The sequence below is a fragment of the Bos javanicus genome, chromosome 4, assembly GCF_032452875.1.
Source record: "Bos javanicus breed banteng chromosome 4, ARS-OSU_banteng_1.0, whole genome shotgun sequence".
Classification (NCBI taxonomy): domain Eukaryota; kingdom Metazoa; phylum Chordata; class Mammalia; order Artiodactyla; family Bovidae; genus Bos; species Bos javanicus.
In genome coordinates, this window is record NC_083871.1 from 107,463,621 (window position 1) to 107,481,004 (window position 17,384).

Genomic DNA, 17,384 nt, shown 5'->3' on the forward strand with positions numbered 1-17,384 from the left:
CCCCTAAGCCTTTCCTCCCAGGATGATATTGCTTGGTCTCCATTTCCATCCACTCACCACTCCTCTCAGGTCCAAGACCCTCCATCTTTCAGTCCCTGCTTCGCTGCTTGCTAGGCAGAGCTCGCCCCAAAAAGAAGAAAATGACCCAGGTGAGAGAAGATGTGTTGGAGTCAGCAAGGGGGAGTTTGGGAAAGGGAACTTGTCTTTGAGGAGTGAGAAACCCATGATCCTTAGGTGGGAGGGAAGAGGTCCCGCCAGAGAGGAGAAGCTTCATCATATGGAAGGGGTGATGGGATGGAAAGAGGCATCTGTGGCTTGGCCAGGGAGAGGCGGTTATGGTTCTACGAGGAAGGAAAGGGAAGGAACTTGGACTTATGTCTTTCTTCTCTAGGATTCAACGGATTTAGTGGATAACATGTCTCCTGAAGAGGTAAGTAAAGGAAACAGGGAGCTGGGGTGAATCATTTTTCTGTTTTGTTTGGTTTTGCTGGCTATGCTGTGTGTCATGCAGAAATCTTAGTTCCTTGACCAGGGATAGAACTCATGCCACCTGCATTGGAAGCGTGGGGTCTTAACCACTGGATCACCAGGGAATTCCTTGTCTTGTTAAGTGAAGATATTGCTCTTTTTTTTTTTTCATTGTGTTGTTGTAAGAATAAGATGTGAAGCTAGGCAGAAGAACACTTTGAGAGGTTGTTAGTGAGGTCTGACTATGGAGTGGTGCTGGGCACATTGCTTGGAGGTGGGGAAACATGGCAGTGTCCTCATGGGGACCAGTGTCATTTCAGGAGAAGGAAGTTTTGACCTCTGTGTTTAGATGGGCCAATGGTGATAGGATGAGCCCTAGAGCTTTGAGACGTTAGGGGTGCTCTGGACCAGGCAGACGCTATGTGGGAAGGATGACACTTACCTGCAGGAAAATGGCACGGGGCAGCCAACTCTTATACAAATGGAGGTGGAAGAACAGCATCCAAACTAAAATGGGGAAATCAGTGCCTGGTGAAGTTACTATGCTAGGTTGATCTGGGCCCTGAGACAGTGGACAATGGGAAGATTCCAGGAAGCGAGACTGGGAAGAACCACAGACTGAGGGCAAATTCCGACAGTGGTGCCTCCTTGGGACAAATGCCTATTTCCGCAAAGAGGTGGCTGTTGAGTCCATGAGAGAGAAAATCAAGCACTTGGGTGGAGCAGGTTGTGCTGAGTGACCAGAACATGGCACACGGAACAGATTGGGAACACATGGCTGAGCTGTGCAGATCAGAACTACCCTGGGGTGTGGAGAGACACCAATAAAATCCATTAGCAACCATTCCATTTAGTAAAAGAGAAGGCAAGCTTGCTGCAAAGGCTGAAAGGTAGAGCTTTAAAAGTATGTGGCTGAAATATCAGAGTTTTTAGCCTTCACAACTATATAAGCCAGTTCCCTAATTCCTATTCAACCATCCACCCCTCTCTCTCTCTGAAATTTGACGTTGCCAATGGTTGAATATTTCGAATGTACTAAAAGCCACTTAATTGTACACTTAAAATGGTTCAAATGGTAATTTTCATGGGAAATTTATCTCAAAATTAAAATATAAAATTAGATATGCAAAATGAGCAAACAACAAAAAGTATGTAGCTGATAAAATACCATAATGTATATTATCTTCAAAGAAATATCTACTGGATGTCCAGAATATATGCATCCATGCGTGTGTCTAACTCTTTGGAACTCTATGGACTGTAGCCCACCAGGCTCCTCTCTCCATGGGATTTTCAAGGGAAGAATGCCAGAGTGGATTGCCATTTCTTCCTCCAGGGGATCTTCCCAACCCAGGGATCAACCTGACTCTCCTGAATCTCCTGCATTCTTTACCACTGAACCACCTGGAAAATCCCATCCAGAATATATATGTGCTAAAAATTAAAAGTACTCAAGATTGGAGGAGAGGGTGGTTAGTGACAGGAAAGAAAGGCAGGTCTTCCCCTTCTCCCCTTTGTACCCCTCAAGACACACAACATATCTGGATAAATGACCTGAAAAATCAAATGGATAATCACAGATGAAAAAAATTGAACTATTCCTTCTACCCACAAGCAGGAATCAGATGGGTCTTAACTACAATGAAGGAGTACTTTACTAGGCTGCTGAAACCAATAATACTTTTTTTTTTTTTTTTAATGCACCAAAGAAAGCCACCTAGTCGATCAGTGAGGTTATTTAATAACCACAGGAAATAAAGTGCAACTAGGGATAAAAAGAAGATAGATGATACATTTTTAGCTGATATCTGTCTCAGGGAAGACTTTAAGCAGCTCTCAACTCCCATGGGACCCACCATGACTCTTTCGAAGGATAAGATACAATAGGAGTCAAACTTCAGGATATTTTGAATGTATTTTCAGGCTGAATACAGATGACACCCTTGACAATATCAAGATGACACCTTTGGGAATAGTCAAAGAATTCAATTCTAGGTCACCAGAAGTCTTTGCTATGACTTGTCTAATTCCACCGCTCTGTTAGGAATACACACCCATTAGAGCCCTGGTTTGTAACTGATGCTGAGCTTTTTAAAGTCGTGGAATCACATCAAACCTAGAGCAGATGAAAACTGGGGTTCCTGGGACATGATGGGCAGTCAAGGTCAGATGCCCACCTCTGTGTAATCTTAAGCATTTAAGGACAAACACTTAGGCACTCTGTTCCTCTGTTTTTCCTCATCTGTAAAATAGAGATAACCATAGGGCAGAAGACTCAAGGAGTGAAGCAATTAGCATAATGCTTGGCGCAGAGAAGTGCTTGGTGCGTGTGCACAGGAAATGGTTCTGCTACTGTTGTTCCCTGAGGACAGGGAAAATGGAACCAGGGAGGCCAGGAATGATCAGAGCACACTGCAGGACAGCAGCACCAACCAAACCAGTATCGGCAAGGGTCTCGCTCCCTATCATATAAGTAAACCTTGTCTGCAACATACCTGCTAAGGGTCTTTTCCAGTGAGTCAGTTCTTTGCATCCAGTGGCCAAAGTATTGGAGCTTCAGCTTCAGCATCAGTCCTTCCAGGGAATATTCAGGGTTGATTTCTTTTAGGATTGACTGGTTTGATCTCTTTTCTGTCCAAGGGACTCCTGAAAGTTTTCTCTAGCACATTAGGAGGGGACAGAGAGGTTACAGAAAATTTAAAATTTGTTTATGAGACCCACAGTGATACTGGATTATTTGGAACCTTGGGGATTTGGGCATGCAAATCTAAAATCCAAAGCACAGTTGGACTTTTGCCTTATTGCTTTGGTCACAGACAAAGCAATACAATGTAGAACAAACCAACCAAACACACACACAAAAGCAGCTTGTTTGAGTCAACAAAGTGCCATGTGACCCAGAACAGCTCTTTAAATCCAATAAAGTTTCGCCAAGATCTGATTTGTAAAAGGTCAGCCTGCAGGTTTATTCATGACACACAACGATGGATGCTTCACAGCACTCTGGAGGAGTTCAGTCCAGAGCTAAGGCAAGTCTAAGATGGAGCAAGACCCTTGCTGGTTCTCTCAGAGTTTGCTCAGTCTCATGTCCATTGAGTCAGTGATGCCATCCAACCATCTCATCCTCTGTTGCCCCCTTCTCCTCCTGCCTTCTATCTTTCCCAGCATCAGAGTCTTTTCCAAGGAGTTGGCTCTTTGCATCAGGTAGCCAAAACATTGGAGCTTCAGCATCAGTCCTTTCAGTGAATATTCAGGGTTGATTTCCTTTAAGACTGACTGGTTTGATCTCCTTGTAGTGCAGTGGACTCTCAAGAGCCTTCTCCAGCACCACAGTTCAAAAGCATCAGTTCTTTGGTGCTCAGCCTTCTCTATGGTCCAGCTCTCACAGCCGTAGGTGACTACTGGAAAAACCATAGCTTTGACTAGATGGACTTTGTTGACAAAGGGATGTCTCTGCTTTTTGATACACTGTTTAGGTTTGTCATACTTTTTCTTGTAAGGAGTAAGTGTCTTTTAATGTCATGGCTGCAGCCACCATCCTCAGTGATTTTGGAGCCCAAGAAAATTACAGGAGTAGTAGAAAACAAGACTGGAAAGATGGATGGGGAATAACAAGCGTTTGGGGCACCAGGAAGAAGGGGGCGTGTTTTGAGCACCTGAAGCTGAAGGTTGATTTGGGGCTGGAGGAGGGAGGAGAATTTATTGGGGCAAAGGGAGGTGGGCCAGCGACCTGGAGGAGCTGTGATTGATAGTTTCACAGCCTATTTCAGGATTCTGGGCCAGGGATTGGAGGGCAGTTTGGGATCAAGGATCTGGGGTTTAAGGGGGCTCCAATATTGGGTGACGGCTCTCCTCTCTGGCAGATTGAGGCCTGGGAGCAGGAGCAGCTGGGCCAGCCTGTCTGTTTTGACTCTTGCTGTATTGACCAGTCCCCCTTCCAGCTGGTGGAGCAGACAACTCTGCACAAGGCAAGTCCTTGCCCAACGCCCACCCAGCAGGGCTTCCGGGAGGACGGGAAGGGGTGGGGCCACCATGCTGACCTTACCTAGCACTCTGTCCTCGTAGACCCACACCCTCTTCTCCCTCCTGGGCCTCCACCTTGCTTACGTGACCAGCATGGGGAAGCTGAGGGGTGTGCTGGCCCTGGAGGAGGTAAGAGCGACGTGTCTCCCCGTTGGAGTAGCAGTGGGAGGAAGGGGTGAGGTGGGGAGGGGCTGGTTCTAACATCCAGGAGGTGGTCCAGATTTCCCACCTGTTTCTCACGCAGAGACTGGAGGGGGTAGGGGGTGGCAGCCCCCCTATATTCTCAGGATGGCATGGGCTTGGAATGGGGGCACAGGGCCTGAGTCACGGTCTCATGGGTGTGCCGCTGTGGAGGGGCGTGAAAGAGCGGGCAGATGGGACGTGGCTGAAGGCGGCCTGGGGGTTGGGGACCGGGCGAAAGAGATCCTGGGTCAGGACTTTTGAGATTTCACTGCTCTGCAGGTGAGGCTCTTTGTCCATTATGCCCCCGTTTTCCTTTTTCTCTCTTCTCCCTTCGATTCACCCCTGCCTCGCTATACCTTTCCCATTGCTTTTCCTTTGATTGTCCATTTCTCCACTGCTCCTGTCTTGTCTTCTTTCCTTCCCCGTATCCTACCCTTTCTCCCCTTCCCTGTGCTCCCCAGCTGCAGAAGGCCATTGAGGGACACACCAAGTCTGGGGTGCAGCTCCGCCCGCCTCTTGCCAGCTTCCGGAGTACAACTTCCACTCGGAAGAACACTGGGGTCCCGCTCCCTCCTGCAGAGGGCTGGAGCCTGCCTGAGGATGGAGCTGGGGCCACTGGGGCAGGGGACGTGACCCCTGCCTCCCCAGAGACCCCCATGCCATCCCCCTTCCCGGAGCGCCCCCTCTCCGGGGCTCCGGCCAAGGCAGAGAGCGAGCTGGAGGAGCTGGAGCTGGTGGAGGGGCCAGGGCCCGAGGAGGAGCTGGCCGACATCCTGCAGGGCCCCAGTCTGCGCTCCACGGACGAGGAGGATGGGGACGAACTGATTCTTTGACCTGCACTTCCTCACGAAGACTGTCCAGGAACCCAGGACAGTGCACACAGGGTGCACGTGTGGGAAAGTGTGCTTCCTAAAGCTGGTGGGCATCACATCAATACATGGCCTCTCCTGGGAGTTTTTAAAAATGTGATCCTTGGAGGAAGAACTGGAATTTGGGCAGGGGGTAGCCTTGGTCAGTCATTTGGGCCTTGCCCTCCCAACCCCAGATAGGCAGTGGATCTGTGTGAAGGGCCCCTGATATTCCATGGGCTTCCTAAGTTTGCCCGTGTGGGGGTGGGGAATACCTGCCTCTCCCGTGCATCCCCCACAACCCACCCTCCCCCGCCCCCAGTGTTCTTGTCCCAGTGCCTTCCCGGCCTTGCCCATCCTCCCATCAGTTCCCCAGGGGGTGGGTTAAGGGAGACCCAGGATGACTGTGGTCCTGCCTGTGGCATGCTGGAGGAGGAGATGGGACCACCTCATGGCCTCGTGGACTGATGGCCCTTGAATGTACTCGCAAACCATCCACAGCACCTTCTCTCAGAGCCCTCCACCCTGTCCTCCACTTGCCCGAAGCCACTCCCTGAAATTTGCCTCCAGACTCTATTCTGGCTCCTACTAGAAAGTGACGTTGCTCAGTTGTGTCTGATTCTTTGTAACCCCATGGACTGTAGCCCTACCAGGCTCCTCTGTCCATGGAATTTTCCAGGTAAGAGTACTGGAGTGGGTTGCCATTTCCTTCTCTAGGGGATCTTCCCAACCCAGGGATCGAACCTGGGTCTCCCACACTGCAGGCAGATGCTTTACCATCTGAGCTCCCAGGGTCTGGCCTCAATTTCTCGGGCGGGAAAAGGCCATTCCTACTTCCCTCTCCGTCCTCCATTTAGGCAGTGAGACATGCATACAGAGCCTATTGGGGGAAGAGCCTAGAAGAGGGACGGTCACGGGAAGGCTCTGTGTGGAAGGGGCGGTACCTTATGGCTCAACAGTCACGAGGCCCTGATGGATTTATTTTACTCCCTCTGGCATCTCGAATTACAGCTTCCTCACCCTCCGGTTTCCAGGTCACTCCCTCTCCCACTGTCGTCCTTGATCTGTCCTGCCCGAGGGTCAGCTCTGTTCTTGAGCTGATCTAGCCGGGGCTTCTCCTGCCCAGAGCCAAGGCTCAGGGCAGCTGGGCCACTGGTTCACCCCCACGCTTCTTCGGGGCTGGTCCTTTGTATTCCTCTCCTAGAGGTTCAGTGTTGAAGTGGCCCAGCTCTTTGATGCCTCCGGCACTTGGGAAGTCAGAGACCCTTATCCTCCCCAAGCCAGTGACAGGGAGCCTGCCATTACCCTGCCTTCTCTGCAAGTGGTCCCAGGTGCTCTTGAATCCACCGCCCAAGGCTTTCGTTGCTCCCTTCTTTTCAGTTCAGTTCAGCTGCTCAGTTGTGTCAGACTCTGCGACCCCATGGACTGCATGCAGCATGCCAGGCTTCCCTGTCCATCACCAACTCCCGGAGCCTACCGTTATGCCTCCTTTAATTCTTTAGTTGTGCCCATCCCTGGCATCCTCCTCCTTCCCGCCCCATGCCCAGCCTCCACTACCCCCCAAATAAGACACTCATAGCCGAAGGTGCCACCACAGTGTTTAGTGCCATTGAACACAGCCTGGAACCATCTCCAGCAGGACACCCCTTCCGCCTCCCCAGGGCCGAGAGAGAGAGGCTGAATCTGGGGAGGGGCCTAGCCGTGGGCCCTGGAGCCCCTGCTCCTGTGTGTATAATCTATAGTATTTATATATATATTTATATATAATTCTCTCTGTAATATATGTCATAGAATCTCTCTTGGGCCTGGGGTGAAAATGTCACATTAAGAAAACATGCTAAGACTGGCCATAAAAATGGATATTTCCCAGACCTGGAAGACGGAGTATGGGATGTACAGGTGGGGGTGCGAGGAGAGGTAATAACTCATTCACCAAGATTCCCTCCTTAAGAGGAAGGTGTGGGAGTGGGGTGGGGGGCGATGGGGGGAGGGGAGGAATGGAAGATTGCGATTTTCCTTTAATAAAGTGAATTGAAAATGAAGGTGCACCCTCCCCACCAGAAGAAAATAATTTAGCAAGAGCAGTTTCATTCACAATGATATAAAGACAGCCCCATTCTGGGGGCTGTCCTAAAACGTGCTGCACAGCCTTTAACCCCAAAGAAAAAGCAACCCTCCCCCACCCCCAGCAGCCTCTTCCGGCACATGCCCCTCCCCTCCCCCTAAAATAGGCTACAAGCAAACCCCATGCACCCTGGCCCCCAGCACCAGAGAGGCAGTCCCTCCCTTGGAAGAATCTTAAGAGGGTCCCAGGCTGGCTCCTCGGGTTTTCTCCCTGTTCAGAGCAGAGGGGGAGCTGCTTGCAAATGCAGACCCCGCCCCACGAGACCTCTGGTCTGCAGTGTTGCCAACACCCCGCAGAGGCTGAGCCCAACCCCCGCTCACTCTCACATCTGAACTCGACTAGAGTCCTTCAGAGTTTTAGCCATCTTTTGGCAGGACTGGCAGGGACCGCTGGGCTTCCTCGGGGAAGGAGGAAGGAGAGAACGCTGCTTTAGATGACCTTTCCTGACTCCACAGGGCCCTGAGCGGAAAAGGAACTGTTGATGAATGAACCCGCTCCCTGGACTGGATGTCCCCTGCGGTCTGGGGGTGGAAGATGGGGCACGAAGCGGGTCAGAGTAAAGAGAAAAGGATGATGCCTTAGAGAGAGGGCAGGCTGCACAAGGTGAGGAAACAGGGACCCCTTGAGAGGAGGAAACCGTGACCCTCAAAACCCCAAGGACCTGCAACAGTGGGTGCAGGGTGGGGCCAGCAATGTCCGGTCACATGATCACACACAACCCGTAACCGCTTTGGATGAGGTGTGATCACCTACCTGGGCTCACCCTGCTCACCCGTTTCCTCCAGGAACCACGCCCTCGGAGGGTGGCCATCCTCCCCTCCCCCAGAAGACGTGGGACGTGGCCTCGGTTGCATTTCAGGGGCACGTGTGTATGACAGTAGGGGCTTGATGGGGGGCAGGGTCATACATGGACGGAGCCACCCCAGTGCTCAGCTGCCTCATTCTGCAGCCGGGGCGGGGGTGGACTCTCCACTCTACCCTTCAACCCAACCCCTGTCATCAGGCTCTGTGACATTAGTCCTGGGGCTTCACCGGCTGCCCAGAGGTTCCCCCCCAACCCCCACCCCCACCCCAGAATGGCGAGTCAGTGTGGGAGGGCAAGCAGTTTCAGGGGCTTATGCCTCATTGTAAACCATACTGGAAGGAAGAATACCTGGTCCTCCTCTCTTCCTCCGCAGGTCTGGGGAGGGAGGGGGGACACCTGTGAGGTCCTCCTGGGAGTCCTGGGAGGAGGTGAGGAGGGGCAAAGGGAGCCAAGCACCCTCACTGCTCCTCAGCTAACACCAACCCCCCTCCCCCGCCCCAATCAGGGGGGGTGCCTGACAGCACCAGACCCCTCCCTCCACCCGCACTCAACCCTGAGTCCCCAAGAAGTTATAAAAATGTAGAAAAGGCAAAGAGAAAAGTGTAAACAGCTCCAGAGAATTAGGGCTGGATGGAGGGAGGCAGCTTCATGCTTCCTGTCTGGCCAGGACACCAGCATTCCGCGTCTCCCCTTGGGTGGGGGGCGGGCCGGGGCTCCCAGAGCAGGGGATGGAAGAAGGCAGAAAAAGGGAAAAAGAGCTGGAGCAGCCAGCCCTGGTGGGGGTCCTTTCCCAGGTCCGTGGGGTCCTCTGTTCACCTACTGGATATACTCAAGATCTGAAAGCACGTGGCCCGTGTTTGTCCCTGGTCTCACCAATGACCACCGGGCTCCTGTGCATCCCAGCTGCCATGTCCACCGCCTCTGCGACCCCTCATCTCTGAAGCCAAGTTACCTCTGAGGGTAGACTCTCCACTCTCCAAGGAGACGTGGTCTGTACGTTGCTTCCCCCCCGCCCCGGGTCCATCGAACCACATCCAACAGCCCCGCAGGTCCGTGCCTCATAGGAGGGCTGAGCCTGGGCCACAGCCAGAGAAAAGAGTCGGGAAGAGCGACAGTGACGTGGAGAAAGGAGGCCTTCAGACAGCCACAGTGGAGGCTTCTGGAAGACGAGATCAGGGAGCAGAGAACGGCGATCCAGGGCACGGCGCTCCTGTGCTCGGGATGCACACGGGGGCTCCGCTGCCGCAGACCCAGAAGCCCGCAGGCAAGCGAAGTTCCGGGCCATCTCGGTTGCCCGGGCCTCAATTCCTGGACCTGTGGTCTCTACAGCATAAGCCCGGATAAAATTCCACCCCGGCCCTCCGTTTTGCTGGCGAGGACGCCTGGGCTCATCAGGGTCTTCTTGCCCAGGTTTCAGGCGCGCTGCTGGGGGAAGGAGGAAGGTGTGGTTGCAGCCAGACCCCTCAGGCGGGAGTGGACGGCTGGGTGAGAAGTGGGAGGAAGCTAGTTGTTGGCCTCGCCTTCCTCCTCATCAAAGGACTGCACGCCTGAGGATGTGACGTCAGACACCTTCCGGCTGAGAGCGGTGGACATCTCGGGGTCCTCGCGTGGGGAGAGGGACTCCAGGTCCCGGCACCCCGCATCTTCTTCCTCTTCAGGGGCCAGCGGCCTCTTCTCCTCCTCGGCGGGGCCCCTGGCCAGGTCCACCCCGCCCACCCCTGGAGCCCAGTCAGTGTCTCCCCCCAGCAAAGACGACGGCTCCTGAGCAGAGTATCCCGAAGCAGGTTGGGAAGGTCCCATTTCATGCAGGCTAGGCTGTGAGTCACCAAATGCAGGCCCGAGATAGGATCCTGTGGCCGGAGAGGCAATGAGGGACTGGTCGCTGGCTTCCCAGGCATCCGATGACCCCAGACAGTACATGCCCTGGGACACATAGGAATGAGGCCAGCCATCCATCGGGGCTTGAGCGAGGGCATCTGGAAAGAGAATCAGGAAGGTTGGTGGGGTCCCAGAACATCATCAAAGGCAGCGACAGCAGCACAGAGAATTGAGATGGGGGTGGGATGTGGCAGGCAATAGGAAAGCTGATGTGAACACAAAGCCTTAGAGATGAATGGAGGTAGCCTCTGGGGTTGGATTCTGGAACCGGTCCTCACCCTGACTCTCCATCAGCTCCTGGTAGTTGTCACTGTAGTTGCAGCCCAGTGTTTCTTGGGTGGAGTTGACACTCATGTCCTCACCATCCATGGAAGACCAGGCCATGAGAGTGGCCTCAGAGATAGCAAACTGTTCCATGACACCTGGGAGAAGAAAGGTAGTTAGCACAAGACACCTCCAGGAAGCTTAGACACATGCCTGGGGAGGGAGCATCAGTGCGGTGCTGTTCAACAGGAATATAACACGAGTCATTTGTGCAATTTAAAATTGCTGCTGCTGCTAAGTCGCTTCAGTTGTGTCCGTCTCTGTGTGACCCCATAGACGGCAGCCCACCAGGCTCCCCCATCCCTGGGAGTCTCCAGGCAAGAACAATGGAGTGGGTTGCCATTTCCTTCTCCAATGCATGAAAGTAAAAAGTGAAAGTAAAGATGCTCAGTCGTGTCCAACTCTTAGTGACCCCATGGACTGCAGCCTACCAGGCTCCTCTGTCCAGGGATTTTCCAGGCAAGAGTACTGGAGTGGGTTGCCATTGCCTTCTCCCTTAAAACTGTCTAGTAGTCATGTTAAAATGAAAGAGAAACAGGTAAAATGAATTTTAATAATACATCTTTAACCTAATCTATATAAAACTGTCATTTCAATGTATAATCCGTATACAAATTATTGAGATATTTTACGTTCTTTTATTCACACAAAGTCTTTGAAATCCAGTCGATATTCTGCACTTATGGCACGTCTCCGTTTGGACTAGCCGCATTTCAATTCTCAGCCACATATGGCCAGCAGCTACTGTATCGGACAGCACAGTTTTTGTATATGCCCTAAAACAAGGCAAAATCATGGGTGACTTCCCAGGTCAGACTTAGAATTCCTAGGGGAAAGAGTTGGGGGGTCTTCTGGTGAGGTATCATAAGGGATTAAAATTGAGGATTTCCAGAAGTTTATCTTCAGAATTTTTTAGGAATGGTAGCTAGTGCTAGGTAGTCAAGGCCAGAGGAATCTAAATGGGAGGGATTGTAGGTCTACAGTGGTATCAGGCTGAAAGTTTAAGGTCTGGGACGGCAAGGGAGCGGGAACAGAGTAATGAAGGTACATAGACTTGGGGTTCCCATGCTAGTCAAAGCCATGAGTAAGTTGAAGCTTACTTTGCTAGCTGCCCTGCATTACCCTCTACCTGTTCATGTCCCCTCCCCACTGGTATTTCATCTGCCACGCACACCACCAGAGCTTTTCCTGAAGTATCTCATTGAGATCTGCCACCAAGGCTTGGCCAATATTGATGTTATTTAGTTGCTAAGTTGTGTCCAACTCTTTTGCGATCCCATGGACTATAGCCCACCAGGCTCCTCTGTCCATGGGATTTCCCAGGTAAAAACACTGGAGTGGATTGCCATTTCCTCCTCTAGGGGGGCTCTTCCCCATCTAGCGATCGAACCCATGTCTCCTGCAAAGGCAGGATTCTTTACCTCTGAGCCACCAGGGATGCCCCTGCCGAGTGTTGTAAGTACATCATATGCCTGCCTCCTACCTCTCCTGAATAAAAGCTCTTCTGTACACACCCTCTCCTCACCTAGGTCCCTTGATCTTCTGGTTGTTGAACAAGTAAGTTGTCTGTAAGTGAATCCATGACAGCAAAGTGCTGATGGGCAAAGGCTAGAAGAGAACCCCAAGGCTTTTCTTTCTTTTTCATCATAAAACATAAGTAGACACAGAGACTATTGAAGTCTAAGGCCCCTGCTTTATTTTTCCCCTGTAAGAGGGAATCCAGAGATTGGACAGTCCTACCATGTGGGAGAGATGGCATCAGGTGGACCCACAATCTCATGTTAATTTTCCTCAACTTCTGAGATGATAATAAAAAATAAGTTTGAGGGACTTCCCTGGTAGTCCAGTGGCTAAGACTCCACACTCCCAATGCAAGGGTCTGGGGTTCAATCTCTGGGAACTAAAATCCCACATGCCACAACCTAAGACCCAGTGCAGCCAAATAAATAAACAAATATTAAAGAAAAAGTTTGAGAGCCCTTATCAGAATGAACAAGTCAGAGTCCTTGAAATTCGAGCTAGCTGGGAAATGAAGTCTGATGGTCATCATATGGACAGAGTCAGTCCTACCACAGGGGACCAGGTTGAAGAGTGGGTCTTGGCCATCCTGAAAATGTGTCTCTCGAGGGGCTGGAGAATAAGTACCTGCGAGGAAACGGGCCTCCTTCTCGCCGTCACTGAGGTCGGAGTAGGCATCTGTGTCCCTGCGGACGGCCTCGTGGCTGTGCTGCGGCTGAATGGCTGGTGTCTTCCCCCAGCCTTGCCACTCAATCATGTGGGCCACCCGGCCCTGCCCCATGGCTGTGGGCTTTGTCACGTGGTCCTTCATGCTTCTCGAAATCCCTGAGGGGCCAGACATTCCCCACATCCTCCAGAACATCACACAATAGCCATACCAGGTTCCCTCCGAACCCCATTATCCCCACCCTAGCCCCATGGGATGCTGTCTCATGAAAAGGGCAGGTGATGCCCTGCTGCTACTGCTGCTAAGTCACTTCAGTCGTGTCTGACTCTGTGCGACCCCATAGACAGCAGCCCACCAGGCTTCCCCGTCCCTGGGAGTCTCCAGGCAAGAACACTGGAGTGGGTTGCCATTTCCTTCTCCAATGCATGAAAGTGAAAAGTGAAAGTGAAGTTGCTCAGTCATGTCCGACTCTGTGCGACCCCATGGACTGCCGCCTATCAGGCTCCTCCATCCATGGGATTTTCCAGGCAAGAGTACTGGAGTGGAGTGCCATTGCCTTCTCCGAGGTTATGCCCTAGGACACCGTATATGAGGGGGGGTCTGGAGGGTTGGAGGGGCTTGACAGAAAAGGCAAACAGGCCCGGAATATGGGGATAAGGGTGTGTTTTCCAGGCCTGAAGCGGCAGGGAGTCTGAGGCCAGGAGCCCACAGGTAGTGTTCTGTCTGAAAGCATCCCCAGGTGGGGAGTCTCACCTGAGAACGATGACTTGGCCAGGGCCCCAATGCCATAGGCGTTCGAGTTTCGCTTAAGCTTCGGAAGGATGGAAGTGGTGTCCTCCATGGAGAGCTGGGAGGGGGATGTGGGAGATGGGGCAGAGGGATAAGAAAGTATGGGATGCTTGTATGTTCAGGAGGAAGGATCTGAGCTAGGACGGGTGATAGGAAACCCTGATACCCAGGAAGCCCACCTCCGAACTGCTCTTGGAAGTTTGGGGGTTCGTAAAGAACGTGAGGGCTTCCAGGGCCCATTGGAACCAGGGAGCTCTGTGTTCTATGGCAGGCCTATGGGAGAGGAGTTATGGGGGAGGAGGAGGTCGGGGGTGGAGGGAGCTGCACTCACATTGATGCCATCCCAGGAGAAGTCTGTCCGGGTTTGCTGCAAGGAGAAGAGGAGAGGGGGTGGGTACCCAGGGCACTTCCTCAGAGGGCCTTCCGGAAGTGTGTGAAGTAGGCAGGGCTTTTCTGAGAGTCACACCGGGAACTTGGGGTCTCAGTATGGAGCATTGGGCTTGTACTTGAGGAACAGAGGAGGAACATTCTGTGAAAGGGTCAGTCTGGGAGCGGGTCTGGGATGTTATCCTGGAATTCAGGAAGATGGCTGAAGGACCGGGTTTATGCGTGGTGGTTCCGGGGTCTTTTTGAGCTCTTTCGGGAAGGCAGCTGAGCACGGGAGTTGGGGGAGGCTCACCTCGGTGGATGGCCGGTGAAGGCTGCTACCGTGCAGCGAGCTGGTGCTGTCCATGTTGATTTGGTCCACATCCTTCAGGCCCTTCCAATCCACGGCAATCACCTCATTTCCTGCGATGGCCAGATGGTGACTTGCGTCCCTTTTACCCCCTGTGCCCACCCCTATGGCCCCTCATTATTCTCTTCCTGCAGAATTCTGATGCCACAAGTGGGGGGCCAGCCCCCCCTCCCCTCCCACAACCACTCTCTCTTCCGATTGCCTAGTCCCCTCTACATCTCCCCTCACCCCCAGTTTTTGGCACGAGAGATAACAACGCTGAGCTCAGTCAAGAACAGCACACTTAGGAAAAGTGTCCCATGAGCTTATTTGTTGCTCTTGTTTAAATGGAAGGGCCAGTGGCTAGGTTTTAGCCGGAAAACAGTCCTCAATTCTGTCCCAAGGGATCTCTGAGGGTTTCTTTATGGGAGTGCCTGGGTTCTGTACTTTTCCTCTATTAGGTCTCTACAAACAATGGCAGAACTTTTCCGAGGCCAAGCTTCCCTCCGTGTTGGCTTTATTACATGTGAGGTGGAAGGACTGCATCTTCCCTGGTGGACCCTCAATGGGAGCTGGTGGATTTGTATGAGAGGAAGGAGATTTGGTGGGGATAGAGGTGAGAGCTGGGTGTGTTCACCTAGAAGCAATGAGAGCAGAGAAGCAAAGAGATGGGATCATTCTACCTGACTGTGGGAGACACAGGCTAAATGAAAGAGGAGAGAGAGCAGGGGACTTTGAAAAACAGAAACTAAGGGAACGGGAATTCAGGTCCGAGTGAAGACAAAAGACAATGGGAGGGAGTGGATGGGGTTTGAGGACTCTTAGTACATGGAGGCTGCTGGTGTGAGGGCAAGGTGTGCCTCCTGGAAGGCTTGGGGAAGAATCACTTGGGTGGTAGATGCTGGGCATTCAAGCATAAAGTTTTCTGATTCGGAGTTTAGGATTAGGGGTCCACTCTTGAGAAGAGGGGAATTGAATGTGATCTTGGGCGGCAGCAGGAGGTACTGGGCGTGTAAGGATGACATAGATGCTGCAAGCCGAAGCACTGTGGTTGACAGGTCTGAGAGAGGAAGGACCCCTACAAAGCGGGCATTTTCTCCCTGGGGCTACAGGCGAATGGTGCCACGGGTCAGAGCACAGGAGGTGGCTGGGAGGGAACGGGAAAGACGGACGTCTGGGCGAACAGAGCGGGAATGGGGCAGGCAGGGAACCACCTCTGAGGGGAAGGGAGATGGGGAGGACAGAGTGGGAGAGAGGGGTGGGGGGAGGTGGCCTTTGCAAGAGAGGGAGAGCTGAGTCAGAGCCGCGGGGGGCAGGGAGGGGGAGGGAAAGAACCCCGAGCAGAGGTGAAAGCAGAGCGGGGCGGGGGGCGGGGGGGTGGTGGTAATCCATGGGAATATATCCGGTCTCAGAGAAATCAGGCTTTTGGAGAGTGAGTTCGTTTGCAATAATAATACGAATTATTCTCTCAGCCTAAGATCACTGGGGCATGCAGGCGGGAGAAATTGGGAGTTGCAAAAATTAGGGGGTTGGGGACAGGGTTGGATCAATCTGTTGAGCTGTGAGAGCGGAGTGGGTGCACGGGGTAGGGGAGAAGGGGTGGTAGCAAGGCAGAGGGGAGAAGTCTTAGGAGGCGCCTCGCTTCCTTCCTCAAGCCAAAGGTAAATAAAGAGCCGGCCCCGCCCCGCCAGCCCCGCCGACAGGTGCAGTCGGGTCCCCGGTTCCCTCCGCCGCCGGCCCCACCCTCCGGGGAGCCGGCTTCCGACCCTTCTCCGGCCCTCTAACAGCCCCCCGCCTCCTCCGATGTCCCCGGCTCGTCCCCTCTACCCCAGCCCAGCGCGGCCCCATTCCCTCCGGGCGTGGAACCCGTCGCCCTCCCGGAGGCACCAGGCTCATCCCGCCCCCGCCCCGGAGGGAAAATGCACGTGAACAAAGCAAATCGGGGGAGGCAGGGACGACAGAAAAAGGCAACGGAGAAGGAAAGAGATGGGGGCAAAACATCCAAGCCGGATGGAGGCGGGGTGCGGTGGGTGGATGGGTTGGGGGGCGAGTGCGAAGGAGACTCGGGGCTGAGACTGAGGCTGGGGGGTCCTTCCAAGGGGGGGCTGCTCCGGACACGGAGTGGGGCGAGGAGGCGCTGGGGAAGGCAGGGCCTGGAGGTGGAGGGTGCGGGGACGGGAGAGTAGGGGAGAGCCACGGAGAGGATGCCGGTGGGGGTATGATGGAGAGGGACCACGCCTGGAGGAGGGCGACGGAAGGAAGCTAGAGGGAGACGGATGCAAAGAGCCCTGAGGGATGCAAGCCCAGGAGGCGCGCGCGAGGAGAGCGAGGAGAGATGAAGGCAAGGACCGCGAAGGCTCGGAGGGAAAGTGAGGAAGCGAGGCCGGACCGGGCGGGTGCGGAGAGAGGGATCCCGGGGAGGGGCGCGGGGCGCGGTGGGGGAGGGGGCCGGAGGACCGGGCCGGGCCGAGACCTGCCTCCGCCCGCGCCCGCGCCGCCGCGGTACCCACCCACGGTCCGGGAGCCGATGCAGCCCATGGCTCCGGGCCTCCAGGCCGGGCCCTCACCGACGCGGGGCGGGCGCCGGGGGGAGCACCGGGAGCCGCGCCGCCGCCCCAGCCGCTCTGCAGCGCCGCGGCCGTCTCCGCTCGGCTCCGCTCCCCCCTCCCCTCTCCATCCCTCCCCGCGGCAGCCTCCGTCGCCGCCGCCGCCGCCGCCGCCTGGCTCCCCCGCCCCGGCTCGGCTCGCGGCGGCGGGGAGGGGGCGGCCCGGGGATTGGCTGCGCCGGCGCCTCCCGGCCCTTCCCCCGACCCCGCCGCTGCACTCCCCGCCGCGCTCCCTGGGGGAGCCTCGCCGCCGCTTCCCTCCCTCGCCCTTCTCCAGCCCCGCGCGAGGGACTGCTCGCCGGGTTCCCGCTGGGCTCGGGGCGGGGTGGAGAGGGGAGGCTGGTGGAAACCCGGAGGATGCCCGCCCGGGGTCTCACGAGCCGGGTGGAGAGCCCCGGGCCCACCCTTCGGATCTGGGGGATTGATTTTGAGGGT

General features: G+C 54.3%; 2 protein-coding genes across 4 annotated transcripts in view; one reads left to right on the plus strand and one right to left on the minus strand.

The window, feature by feature from the left end:
- CLCN1 (chloride voltage-gated channel 1) overlaps window positions 1-6,552 on the plus strand; it is a 37,479-nt gene extending 30,927 nt beyond the window's left edge. For both annotated transcript variants that reach the window (XM_061414991.1, XM_061414992.1), the window contains 5 exons: window positions 70-149; window positions 392-430; window positions 4,332-4,436; window positions 4,534-4,620; window positions 5,136-6,552. In XM_061414991.1, coding sequence (XP_061270975.1) covers window positions 70-149; window positions 392-430; window positions 4,332-4,436; window positions 4,534-4,620; window positions 5,136-5,507 — 683 coding nt within the window. In that variant the 3' untranslated portion in view covers window positions 5,508-6,552. The remainder of the gene's footprint in view (window positions 1-69; window positions 150-391; window positions 431-4,331; window positions 4,437-4,533; window positions 4,621-5,135) is intronic.
- A 556-nt stretch (window positions 6,553-7,108) lies between these two features.
- On the minus strand, window positions 7,109-17,050 carry FAM131B (family with sequence similarity 131 member B). Of its 2 annotated transcripts, XM_061414993.1 has the most exons (7): window positions 16,854-17,050; window positions 14,308-14,417; window positions 13,960-13,995; window positions 13,593-13,686; window positions 12,800-12,997; window positions 10,609-10,752; window positions 7,109-10,428 (listed from the first exon to the last, which is right to left on the minus strand). In XM_061414993.1, the coding sequence occupies exons 1-7, from the start codon at window positions 16,879-16,881 to the stop codon at window positions 9,956-9,958; spliced, it is 1,083 nt and encodes a 360-aa protein (XP_061270977.1). In that variant the 5' UTR covers window positions 16,882-17,050; the 3' UTR covers window positions 7,109-9,955. The 2 variants fall into 2 exon arrangements, with proteins under 2 accessions (XP_061270977.1, XP_061270978.1); XM_061414994.1 differs by lacking the exon at window positions 12,800-12,997 and having other exon boundaries at window positions 16,854-17,045.
- Window positions 17,051-17,384: the final 334 nt, after the last annotated feature.